General features: G+C 32.5%; 2 protein-coding genes across 2 annotated transcripts in view; both read right to left on the bottom strand.

Annotated features, from left to right (window-relative positions):
* Window positions 1-3,862, bottom strand: part of LOC106104712 (muscle M-line assembly protein unc-89) — a gene marked incomplete at its 3' end in the record, with an annotated part of 5,921 nt that extends 2,059 nt beyond the window's left edge. The window contains exons 1-5 of the mRNA XM_013284840.1: window positions 3,437-3,862; window positions 3,116-3,192; window positions 2,400-2,582; window positions 2,240-2,289; window positions 2-2,137 (exon numbers count right to left, since the gene is read on the bottom strand). Coding sequence (XP_013140294.1) covers window positions 2-2,137; window positions 2,240-2,289; window positions 2,400-2,582; window positions 3,116-3,192; window positions 3,437-3,609 — 2,619 coding nt within the window. The remainder of the gene's footprint in view (window position 1; window positions 2,138-2,239; window positions 2,290-2,399; window positions 2,583-3,115; window positions 3,193-3,436) is intronic.
* A 642-nt stretch (window positions 3,863-4,504) lies between these two features.
* The window catches only part of LOC106104825 (ejaculatory bulb-specific protein 3-like), a 10,076-nt gene continuing 2,419 nt past the window's right edge, over window positions 4,505-12,161 (bottom strand). Inside the window, exons 3-5 of the mRNA XM_013285000.1 lie at window positions 10,721-10,839; window positions 5,814-6,000; window positions 4,505-5,461 (exon numbers count right to left, since the gene is read on the bottom strand). Coding sequence (XP_013140454.1) covers window positions 5,322-5,461; window positions 5,814-6,000; window positions 10,721-10,839 — 446 coding nt within the window. The 3' untranslated portion in view covers window positions 4,505-5,321. The remainder of the gene's footprint in view (window positions 5,462-5,813; window positions 6,001-10,720; window positions 10,840-12,161) is intronic.

The raw sequence follows: 12,161 nt of genomic DNA, 5'->3' as shown, positions 1-12,161 counted from the left end.
GTATCGCCGTCGATGGCAAATTAATAAGTGCCTCGGCTATTTGGAGATCAGATTCCGTCGGCATACTATCAGCAACTATGTCTTCAACAACTTCTTCGACTTTGTCTTTAATTTCATTTATTTCTTCTGTGATGTTAGTTTCATCGTTTGTATTAATTTTATCTTCATTTGTGTCGGTATCTAAATTGTCTGTAATCGACGATTCATCTAATGTACTTGTTTGAGATTTTGAGCATTCACTCTCATTGTCAATTAATGGTTCCGTAATTTTGTCATCAATGATTTCTTTTATTTCATTAAATCCATTAACTACGTTAACATTTGTATTATCTTTCTCATCTTCAAATAAATCTTCTGGTGGGTCATCGCTAATAACCCTGGTAACACTATCAGTCTCTCGCGATACACTTAACAAAGCATCTACTGCGGTGTCAGTCATACGTGTTTCTAAAGAATGTTCATAATCTAATTGTAGATTTAAATGTGTTTTACTCTTTGTAAATTCCTCTTCTTTACTATCTTCTGTGACAACTCCCTTTTCCAAACTCGATTCTTCTACAGAATTTTGACTTACGGTTGACATAAAATCATCGTCCTTATCAGTTGTTACATCACAAGCAATTGGCAGAGAAGGTTCTGATGTTTCTGGAGGCTCTAATATTTCATTTAGATTATTAGTTGGTGCATTTTCTTGTGTAATTTCTGGTGTACTATACATAAGATCTTGACTAGACAATGAATCTGTTTCGTCTTTTTCAATGGTAAAATCGTTAGTTATATTTATTACATGCTCTGGTAATTTTAATGGCTTACTTGAAACATCATCTTGTTTATTATCCAATATATTCTTTTCTCTTTCTTGTTGCAGTGCAGCTTCAGCCTTCATCCTCTTTAATTGTATTTTAGGAGCCAGCCTCGCCACTTTTACATGTTCTACAGGAGATTCCCGGGATTCGGAAGAAGAAGATTCAATGCCGTTAGTTTCATTCTCCGATAAATCCATTCTCTCGGCTGCATTCAATTGTTCCGCTACATATTTTACTATAGCATCTTGACTTCTAGAGTGGCGGCTGCGAAAAAATGTTTTAGTTTTAAAAATTGTTTTATGAGGTTGATCGGTACTCTCTTTTTTTTCACTTGCTTGGCTTGCCTCTGGTAAATTCTCGGTAGTATTAGAATCATTCTTTTTATCCGGAGATTTCGCAATCGCTCGCTCCGGAAAATTTTCTTCCACTGGTAGAATTGCGGGAACCGACGGCAATTCGGGTACAGTCGTCTTATTAAGTAATTCTGCTACTTCTCTACGGACATCATCATCCTCAGTACTGAGACTTTTTACGCTTTCTTTTCGCTTAGATGGATTTTTAACACGAGGAATTTTTCTCCCCGCATCAGCTTCCATTGACCAATCTTCGTCTTCACAAAATTCATACTTGGAGTCACTAGAGGATTCTTGTTTCTCAGGTGACTGCAAATCTTCAGAGTTCTTTTGTGTGCTGGGTGGAATTTCAGCAGGAATTTGTGCAGAGGGTAGTTCAGCTGGTGTCGGTACGTCGGGAGATTCTGCTCCTACTGGGACTTCGGGAGAGGTAGTCATAGCCATAGTAGATTCATCATTAGAATCTTCACCCACATCGTCCCAATCAGCCAAAAGGCTACTTTTAATTTCTTCATCGGTCTTCGCTTTCTTTACTTCACTTTCGACTGATTTTTCTTGAGATAATCGCTTTTGAGCTTGATTAATCTTTTCTGCCTTATCATTCTCGATTACTTTAGCATTCTTTTCTTGTTTAGGTTTACGAGCTTTTGGTGTTTTTGGAGTTGATTTTTTAGAGATTGGTTTTCTGACAGGTGTGTATGGTGTAAACGTGACACTGTGAGTCTTGTTGTGCATGATCAGGACATTTAGTCTGGTCGTAGTGAAGGGACAAGCGTGACAAGAGTATATACCGCTACTAGACATAGTTGGGGTGCTATAACTGGAGACAGGTGGCTCTGTAACATTTTCAACTTTTTCTTCAGCAGGCTCAGAGCCGGCTCGGCTTGTAGATGGCGAAGCAATGTCTGTTGCTGGGGTTGAAGGTGTCTTTGATCCTTGTAGTAGTATATGCACTTTGTAATTAGTCTTATCCTTTAACTGAAACAATTTAAATTTAATTTAATTGGATAATCCCATACAATTGTCTGTACTTTTAGTTTTTTAATAACAGTTATAGGTTTAAATAATTATCATAACTACCTTTCTTATTGGTGTCCTCCATGTTGGTGATTGTGGGTGTTTTCCTTTCGCTAAAAAAAAAACAAGATCCTTTAGTACATACTGAAAATAAGTTGTACCTTATTTATCCGACATCTGTTTTCAACATTACCACAAAATGATGTAAATATGGTTGCTATACCTCTTTTAGTAGATTGTGGTGTCCGTTTAGAGGGATCACCAAACAACCCAGCATAGCTCTCTTTCTTCTCTTCTTGAAATTCATCTCTGGTCAATATCGCTTTGTCACCCCCTACTGCTGTTTCAGCTCTAATCACATCTTCTGGAAATTTCTCCATAAGTCCATGTTTGGTTCTGTACATATCTGGAAAAAGAAAAATAAATATCTTTAATGAGTTGTAACACATAGCACACAGGTTTATGAAAAAAATAATATGAATACAAGAATCATATGTAAATGTTAAAGTTTGTTTAAAACAATTATTAATAATAGTTAATAGATTCACAAACACTGTTATTGTAACACAGAGCTAAAGTCAAAAGATTTGGATTGAAAATTATTTATTTCAGTTAACAAAATCTTCATTTTTTTTTTAAAAAGCCAAGATAAGTTTAAAATGTGCATTTTATAGGATTTCAGACTAGAATAGCTTTTAAACTACATCAACAACTAATTTTATAGTCTGAATCTTTAAACATCTAATCGATCAATCTGTCGATCAATTTATAATGTGATAAAAAATTACATATTGGATATAAACCAAACTGTATGCTTTACGAAGAATGTTACTCTATATGACATAGCTTTTAGTGACATATTGCATTGAGCATACCCGATACAGTTTTTGGTTACATTACTTTGTTATGCGCATGAATTTGTAAATGAAATATACTCACAAAGTCCTTTGTTGATAAATTCATTTTTGCGACTGCAGTTGTATTTGAAAATAGAATTTGTATTCTTCACATATTCACTGAAAAAATTGTAAGCTGTAGCACCTTATATAATACAAAAACTTAAGATCATGCAACGGAGAAAACACACATTTGGATATCTGGATATAGTTATTCTGTGCATATAATAAGGTTACATTTCTTATATTTTTATATAAGCTCAAATATTTTTATGCAAAATAGTTTCTTTGTGATTATTACATATCTTAATGACACTCACATACATGAATGTGAAAAGTGAATATAGTAGTATAGTGAACTCACAAAGTTTCTTCTTGAAAAAATTTGACAACTGCAATAGGGGGCTTCTTGAATGATGGCAGGAGATCTGGTGGAAGCTTATCGGGACCAACCACCTCGCCGGGCCAAAAGCACGAGCCCAGCTTTACCCACACCACTTCCCCATCCAAATACTCAGTTTCTGACTGTTCACACATCACCACTAATATGTTCAGACAAATCGTACAACCATATTTTATTCTATAGCAAGTATAGGTTGAGCTGAGCAGTTATCATAACATCATTAAAGACAATACAATCAAAAATATGCAACACTAGATGTTTAATTGATAATAGCAAATCACAAATCTTATAATATACTTCCTTATTTGTCAATAAACTGGCAAAATACTAATTGTAAATAATAAATAAATTCACCGACTGCGTACGATATTACTTTGATAGTTTCGTTAGTTGGCAGCACTGATTTCATTGAAAAATTGATCGAACAAAGAAATAATATTATTGCTTTCAAACTTTACTATCTACTTTTAAAATAAATTTAACGAGTTATTCAATAATATTATTTAATTTACTTGAGATATATCGTAATTTGAAGTAAAAAGATAGCCTTATAATGCACCGGAAACAGAGATAATGGCAGCGTCAGCACATACCAACAAAATGGCAAAAAGACACAGAGCGAATCCTTAGTGTTTTCATCAATAAAAATGATAAAGCCAGATAAAAAAAGGGATTTATTACCGGTTTTAGTAGGATTTAATAGCAAAAAAAATATTATGGAGAATACCGATAATACTTTATATAGATACAACGGATATGAGAAATAACGTGTTATATTTAATATTTTACAAATTTATTTAATACAACTAGTATAACTAGAAAGCAATGTTTTTCAAGCTTAACTGCCTTGTTTTCTGAAACTAATTTATTCTCTAAGAATCCAGTTAAAGAATCTTAAGCATTCGTGTGAAATAGGTAATAGCCTCAAAATCAGCAGGATGATGGACTTTAGGTAATAGGCTTTTACTTAAAAGAATACGGTGTTTAATTTATTTCTTTGCATATTGGTAAATCATTAAAAACACGACATTTAATATCTCGTGATTTATTATTTTTAAAACAATATATTACACTTAAATTAGTTACAATACTTGACAAATATACTAATACATCTACTTCATTATACTTAGTTACTTTCTAAAAATATTTCATCTAATTCTAATAACTTTGTCATTATTAATTTAATACATTTGCAAAAATCGGAAGAAACTAAAATACGTAAAATTTTGCTTAATGAATTCCTTCTAACAAATATTTTTTAAGTACAGATTGTTCGTGAAATGCTATAAATAGTTATATTGATTTTCCTCATTTTAAAAACTTTTAGGGCCTGTCCCACCACTGGCTGATAGAAGATCAGATACATTAGAAATGACGTCATTGTCAAATAAGGGAACAAAATCCAACATTTCTATTACATATTTTACACGTTGGATTGTTATCAGACAATTTACAATTTAGTGGGACAGGCCTTTAGTATACCAATATTTAAAATCTTCTCGTATGTAGTTTCATAATGTATTTAATTACAAAAGTTCAAAAGTACATTTGTGTTCAAAGGTTTTGTAAAATAACATTTTAGTATTTCAGAATTAGTTAATAAAAATGGAAATAAACTTTTGTTTCGCAATTGAGGTACGACATATCTATAGATCCATCATAAATTTGGTTTATTGGTGTACAAAACATGTACTGCCATAACATACTACAGGTTAAATTACAGCCAATTTTTGTAATTACTTTAACGGAAACAGTTTTTTCAATTATAAATACAAGTTGACACTGGACACAAAGTATTACATTCAGCCTTGATAACGCGTTTCTCTTTACAATTTAATAATAATGTTCAGCCGGAGTATTGGCGCACGATCTTGGCCCACTGTTGCGGAAAGTTTCTCTGTACGTAAGACAACGTGCGCTGAATTTGTTTTGTCTCTTGCGGCGAGCATTGCGGACACGCGCCGCGAAGGACCAATGGCGCTAGTGCTGCAAATAATATAAGACATCATAACTTCCAATAAAAATATAGATGATATAACAAAATTTGTAATTTTAATTTTACTAACACTAACTGTGTCTTATTACAAACCCACGCTAAGTGATCGCTTAAGTACCCTTCAATCGAAAGAGCATGGAAATAATAACACTTTGTAAAAAACTTCAATTTAAGGTCTGTATATAAGAGATGAAGAAGAGATCCATGTCTTCTTATAAGTTTTATAAAAACTTGTTAGAAACCTGACCAATCCTCGCTTCTTTAAAAAGTAACATTTGCAAGTTTAAACAGTTAGGCGTTTATTCGAATTGAGGTAGATTTAAAACCGTTTACACAACTTACTTTTAAGACGTTTGCCGATTGGATCACAAGGCGCTTCACCGAGAGCGCACTTCAGTTGTCTTTGTATGAAACGTTTATCATTTAGAGCTTCCTCCAGAGCCGTGTCAGAGACCGCGGGCCTGTCGGTCTGTGTTTGCGCAAGGCAAGTCGCCGCCAACGCACAAAGAGCGATAACAATGTGACTGATCTGAAAAAGATGGTGTGTTTATTTTAATTTAATTTAGTAAATAAAATGTCCGTTACGTATAGTAAAAACTATGATCTATGATTAGGACCTCAAGGTTATTTTTGAGGAATTCCTCTAAACACAAATGATAGACCGAGATTAACAAAGGACTTTAATTGTAATTATGTATTCTTAAATAAATTGAATCTATCGCAATGGTATTGTCCGGTGTAATTGTAAATGCCTCCAAACCTAATAAATTACCCCAAATAATTAAAATAAGTAGAATTCTACACTTTTTCTTATAGTGCTATTGTCCATACAATTTGTTGTAGCGCAGTTGATAGCATTAATGATTGTATCAAAAGATATATCGAGGTTCAAATTATCTTCGAGGATATCACATCGTCCTACGTAATGAACGCTATGAAATGAATAATGTCTATTGCTATTTAAATTTTATGACATTAACAATAGGCGGTTAATTCGCATGCGGTGGATGCGTTGACCACAAAACGGGTTTAGCTCGCAGGTACAGCGTGTCTGACCTTGTCACCAATTTATTTGTTTTTAAATTACTTTATGTGATAAAGAAACCCATGTAATTGGATAAAGCGTTTGTAGGATCATATCCATTTTAAAGAATAATTAATAATTAATTTATTTAAGAAGTTTGGGAGATTAGTATAACTTGGGGTGTTGGCTACAAAATTAACTGATCCGTACATTTTGATCTTTTACTTCGGCAAGGCTGTCAAACCGTGACAAAATGCTATCAATGCCGTAATCAATGAACTTTCAATAAAATAATAGATAGTAACAAATTTCTCAGTATAGTTAATAGCCAATTCATTATTTGAATGTATTATTTCAAGGACTCATCAAGGTTAAGTTGCTTTCTAATAGAGATTTTTATGAGAGAAAGAAATAAACATTTTACAAGACAACCACTGTTTTTGGTTGTTCATTTCTAGTATTTTTAGGGTTTAGACACATAAAGGTTAATCTTAACATTATAAATACAAAAGTTTAAATGGATGGATGTTTGTTAGTGTTTGTAGCCTAAAGGATTGAACGGATTCCGATGAAATTTAGTATACATGTAGAAGATAGTATGGAATAACACTTATTTTTTTTAATGCAACGCGAACGCAGTCGCGGGCAAAAGCTACTAGATAATATATTTGTTTTAATATATCAGTGTGTAAAGTGAAGCATGACGTTTTGAATACATTTAACAATATACAAACATAACAAGACTGTATGTTTTGAAATCTCTCATAAGTATGTAACAGTTGAGGCAATGTGAAAAATACATTTATGTTTTCACACACCACAATGATGAATGGCTTATGGCTTTTGTTGTATTAAAACGCATACGTTTTCTATACGAGCGTGAGAGAAAATTGGAACAAAGTTAAAACAATAATTGTGCACAATTCGTTTCTTTCTACTTTGATTTCATACGTGACATATTTATATATTATTCAGTAGTAGTAAATAATAGTATTTTCAATCGATATTTTACTGTTTATATTTTTAGATAGGTATTGTTTTTCTTTTACAAGGAGTTTGTAGTTTTTTTTTCATCATCATCTGAGGCGCTACAGCCGCGGGCGGGCCTGGACCTGGTCCAGTAAACTTCTCCAATTCTGTCTATTTTGGGCCGTAGTTTTTTTTTATAATGACAGTATTCATCGTCGTAAGGGCACAGTTTAATGTAGCGCATGCGTGGTACGAGATATTTCCTGTTCACATATATCATACCGCTCGCATGCGAGAACCATTTTCTTAGTCGTTAAGCATGCGTTGAGCGATGTTCCTAACCTCGTATTATACTCGTCAGCAAAGTCCTGCGGGGTCACTTGATTTACAACTACCGATAATTTCATTACTCGTTAACCCGTATGCGGGGAATTTCTGCATGCGGTATAACGACTGAGTTATAGAATAATAGAATAGTGTCCTAGTAATAAAATAAAATAAGTCGATGATCCATGTTGTATGCGATTTTTACTATACAATAGCTGTTGCCTGCAACTTCATTCACGCAATATTAAGATCAAGTAGTGCCCGTCTATGCCAGTTACCCTTTAGTGAAAGTCCGGTCAAAGTCGGCAAAGCGTTTCGGAGATTACCCGGAACAAACGCGGCTTGCGGACAGACAGGCAGACGAAAATTTTTTAAATATATGCAGACACTCCAATTTTATTATATGTATAGATATAATAAGGTATTTTCATCAGAATGCATTGCAATTACTAGTGTTTTTTTTAATTCCAGTACTTGCTTGTGATTCGATTTTGTTTGTTTAGAGAATCTGGTTTAAAAAACTAAAACAAAGGAATAACTAATGATTTTATACATTGAGGTCAGTTACCTTCAAATAATCGATCAGTGTTCATTGAATAACGATCCATGCACATACAAAAATCAAAAAAATTATATATTCCACGTACACGGTCTTAAATGAGTACAAATTTCCTTGACTCAAGTTTTACTGACCTTTCAAAATTATTTAAAATACAATCATAAAAGGCATATATTTACAAAAATAATACATAACAAAACAGACACAACTTGACTCATTTATTTACCAACGATAAAGGTTATTTTGAAAAGCTTACGTTATAACCGTGGGTTTTACAAAGTATGTTTCTTGAAAAAGCATTTTGTGCGGGTGTTTCCTCCGTGGAAACCTACTATGTCAACGATTACGATTATTGTAAAACCCCGGCAATTCTTGTGATTTACAGCTTTTTCGTGAAAGTTAAAGTTTTATTCTATTTCACAAATGGATTAGAAATATTATTTGCAGGACATTTAGGAATACATTTTTTAACATTTATGGTTTTGTTTTTTTTTTAACTATATTATTATTCTATTTTTAACTTCAGTTATTTTTTTTCTTTTATGGAATTAAAAAACAAATCACATATATATTTTAAAGTAATAATATTCTTGTTAACAGATTTATTTATTTTCCAATATGAAGCCAACGTATCTTGTATTATTGTCTAAGTGTGATGTGATATTTCGAAATGTACTAATTTGGTAGAAGAGAAATTACTAAATTATGAAATTTGACCCATGAGATTATTATATTAATTAAAAGAATATTACTCAGACGTCCCACTTTGAAAACATGTCGTAACATCCTATGCAAGTTCTATATTGCAATAAGGAAAATTATAATAAAGTTATAATTTAAAAAAAAAATACAACTTACCTGCATTTTATTTGTCTTTTAGGGTATACACTAATATGAACTGAGATGAAACTTATATTTTTGTAACACTTTGTAACACGGTCGGTCAGTCGAACTTGTTGGACGGTGAATGCTTACAACTTAGCTTGTGCGGTAACCTCTTACTTAACCCCCCCTCTTTGCAACTTGCATGTTGCTTATGTTGTACGTCATTGAGGTTGCCTCAAAAATAATTCGCTAGCAATACTAATTTATTTTATTTTTATTTAATGCTTAACCCGACACGGTTTGAATTGCCACGATAAAATAATATCAAAGCATTATAAAATTAAAAAGTTACACTAAAATATAATACGTTTTTTTTGCAATTCGATGTTTTTTTATGCTATCAGAAAATATCCAGTAGTTAAGAATCTTACATTAAAAACACGTAACGTTCGTAAACACGAACACTAACAAAAGTGGACATATATTTTAAAAAGGATCTTGAAATTAAAAAAAAACGGTATTTTTTATAATCCAACAGCTAGAACATAAAATATTTTAGTTGACAATGATTTATTTTATAAATATATCGATTACCCTTGGGATTATTATTTTTTTTATGTAAAGCACAAACTAAAAATCAGAATATTGGTTATATATTTTCAGGTATAAAAAAACTAATTTTATAAATAAACTCATTGAACCAACATCGATATGTTATTGGTTGTACGTAGGTATGGTATAACAGGTCGTTGTTTCGAATCACAGCCGGTTCTGTATAGATTACATCTTACATCGTACAAAGCGCACTTATATTCCTGTCTTGAGACAGGCTTTATTAAAAAGTAAATAATTGTAAAAACAGTCCTATCTATTTTATTTATGTTTTAATTATCAAAAAAAATCTTTTTTGCTTCTAAATCAGACGTCTCTGCCTTATAGATAAAAATATAACATAGGAGTTACGGGCGAGATTGTTTTTTTTTTCAAAATAAAATTGTAAATAAAATCTTTAATTCTATGTATATTTAATTCCTAATTGGTTATTTAATTTAATAGTTATATGTCCGATAAGAATGAATAGGTTTATCCAAGGAGAGATTGAAGTAAGAGGAAAAGGTTGTTTTTTTAATGGCAGCAATTTATGAAGAGTCAGGCGTTTACTCCGCTTTCCGTATATGTCGTAAGACTCATTGCATAAGTTTTGACCTAATGACAATAATCTTTGCCTAATTTTAAAATTACATAAATCTAACCTAATTTACACTCTTCTGTGTTAGCTCGGAGCTGGGTTTTTATTTACCTTTTAAAGTCTATTTCCTCTTTTCTCTTATAAAACAAATACATAGACCGTTAACAATGTTTCTATATAGTATTTTGGCAGTGAATATCCACGTTAAAAAAGTGTAGTTCCCATCAAATACAAAAAATATTTTATTTTTAAATTTATAAGTCAATTCGTATACAATCATATGGAACAATATTCTTACGAACATTATTAGAACTTAGCTAGTTTAGAAGCCTATACAATCATCCGTGTTGACGTACGATCTTCGCCCATTCCCATGGATAGTTTCTCTGGACGTACGCCAGAGTGCGTCGTATCTGTCTTGTCTCCTGCGGGGAGCATTGTGGACAAGCGCCTCGAAGGACCAACGGCGCTAACGCTGCAAAAATAAGAACTCTTTTAAATTTTGATATCATAATAGTTAAAAGAATAGTATCAACTAGATTGCGTCATTGTACAATCATAAAACCGTAAACAAGCGACGTGTTATTCATTGAAAAATATTAAAAAACCAAGACTTATCGTAGGTTATTTCATGGTACGTTTCTTTGCATCAGTGTATTGTACTATATTTTGTATTCATGTAATTTAAATATTTTTACCATAGAGAAAATCTTGTACCACAAAGAAAATTAGATACCGTGCTTATAGACAATATCTTACTAATCTCACTAATATTGTAAATGCGAAAGTTTAGATGGATGTTTGTTAGAGTTTGTATCCTAAACGGCTAAACAGATTTTCATTAAATTTGGTACAGATATTGATGATAGTCTGGAAGAACACATATGTTACTCAATTTTGTTTTTTTTTTAATTTCACGCAGACGGAGTCGCTGGCGAAAGCGAGCCGGAAATAAAAGTTTACCAAAATTATCTATAAATTACATTTAATTAGCCATGACAGTTAATACCTCATCCTTAATTAATTTAAGAAATTGACATTTATAACTGAGGCCGTACACGAGACATTCGTCACATTCGCAGTTACCGTATTTTTAAACGCACTTTTAGTTTGTTAAAGGTATAAAACATGACCAGTTATCCTTGATGCCAATAACAAAAAAATCTAAAGGCAATTATCGCTGAATGACAATTATGTGATGAAATCAAGTGATTTTGGCATAACTTTGCTATTATTTCTAAACACACTACGTTTTAATACTTTTAATAATTAATTATTGTCTATTGGTGGAAAACTTCACATTGAACCCATAAGTTGATTAATTATTAATGTTTACGGCAAACATCTAAATGTAGAGTATAGCGCAATCCAAACTTTTTGACTGCTCGTAATTTAGCACGAGACATTACGCTGAATACAATTTTAGGTATCGGTGAGAGGATGGTTGTGGGTGCGGGGCACACCGATGTGCGCACTTTACTCCACTCTTAGTGGGCAGACATTGCACCTGCAGACGTGCGATCATCTACGAGCCGTTATAAAGTTTGAATCTTGTAATACGACTGAGAATCAAACACCGACCGTGTTTGTCGTAATGCTGTTTACGGAGGCGCTTTCTAATTCTAACGCAAGCGTAGCTAATGCGACGTTGAATAACTATCGGATTACTATGAACCAAAACGAAAAAAATATATAAACAAGGAAAATGAAAATTAATTAAAAACGGCTCAACTCACGCTTTTTTCTTCCGGTGACGGCACCGACTAGTTTCGGATCCTTCGGGGATCCTTCTTCAGG

Source organism: Papilio polytes, unplaced genomic scaffold (genome assembly GCF_000836215.1).
Source record: "Papilio polytes unplaced genomic scaffold, Ppol_1.0 DF823399.1, whole genome shotgun sequence".
NCBI classification, from domain to species: Eukaryota; Metazoa; Arthropoda; class Insecta; order Lepidoptera; family Papilionidae; genus Papilio; species Papilio polytes.
Note: the sequence above shows the minus strand (reverse complement) of the source record. Positions and strands in the feature narration are given on the sequence as shown.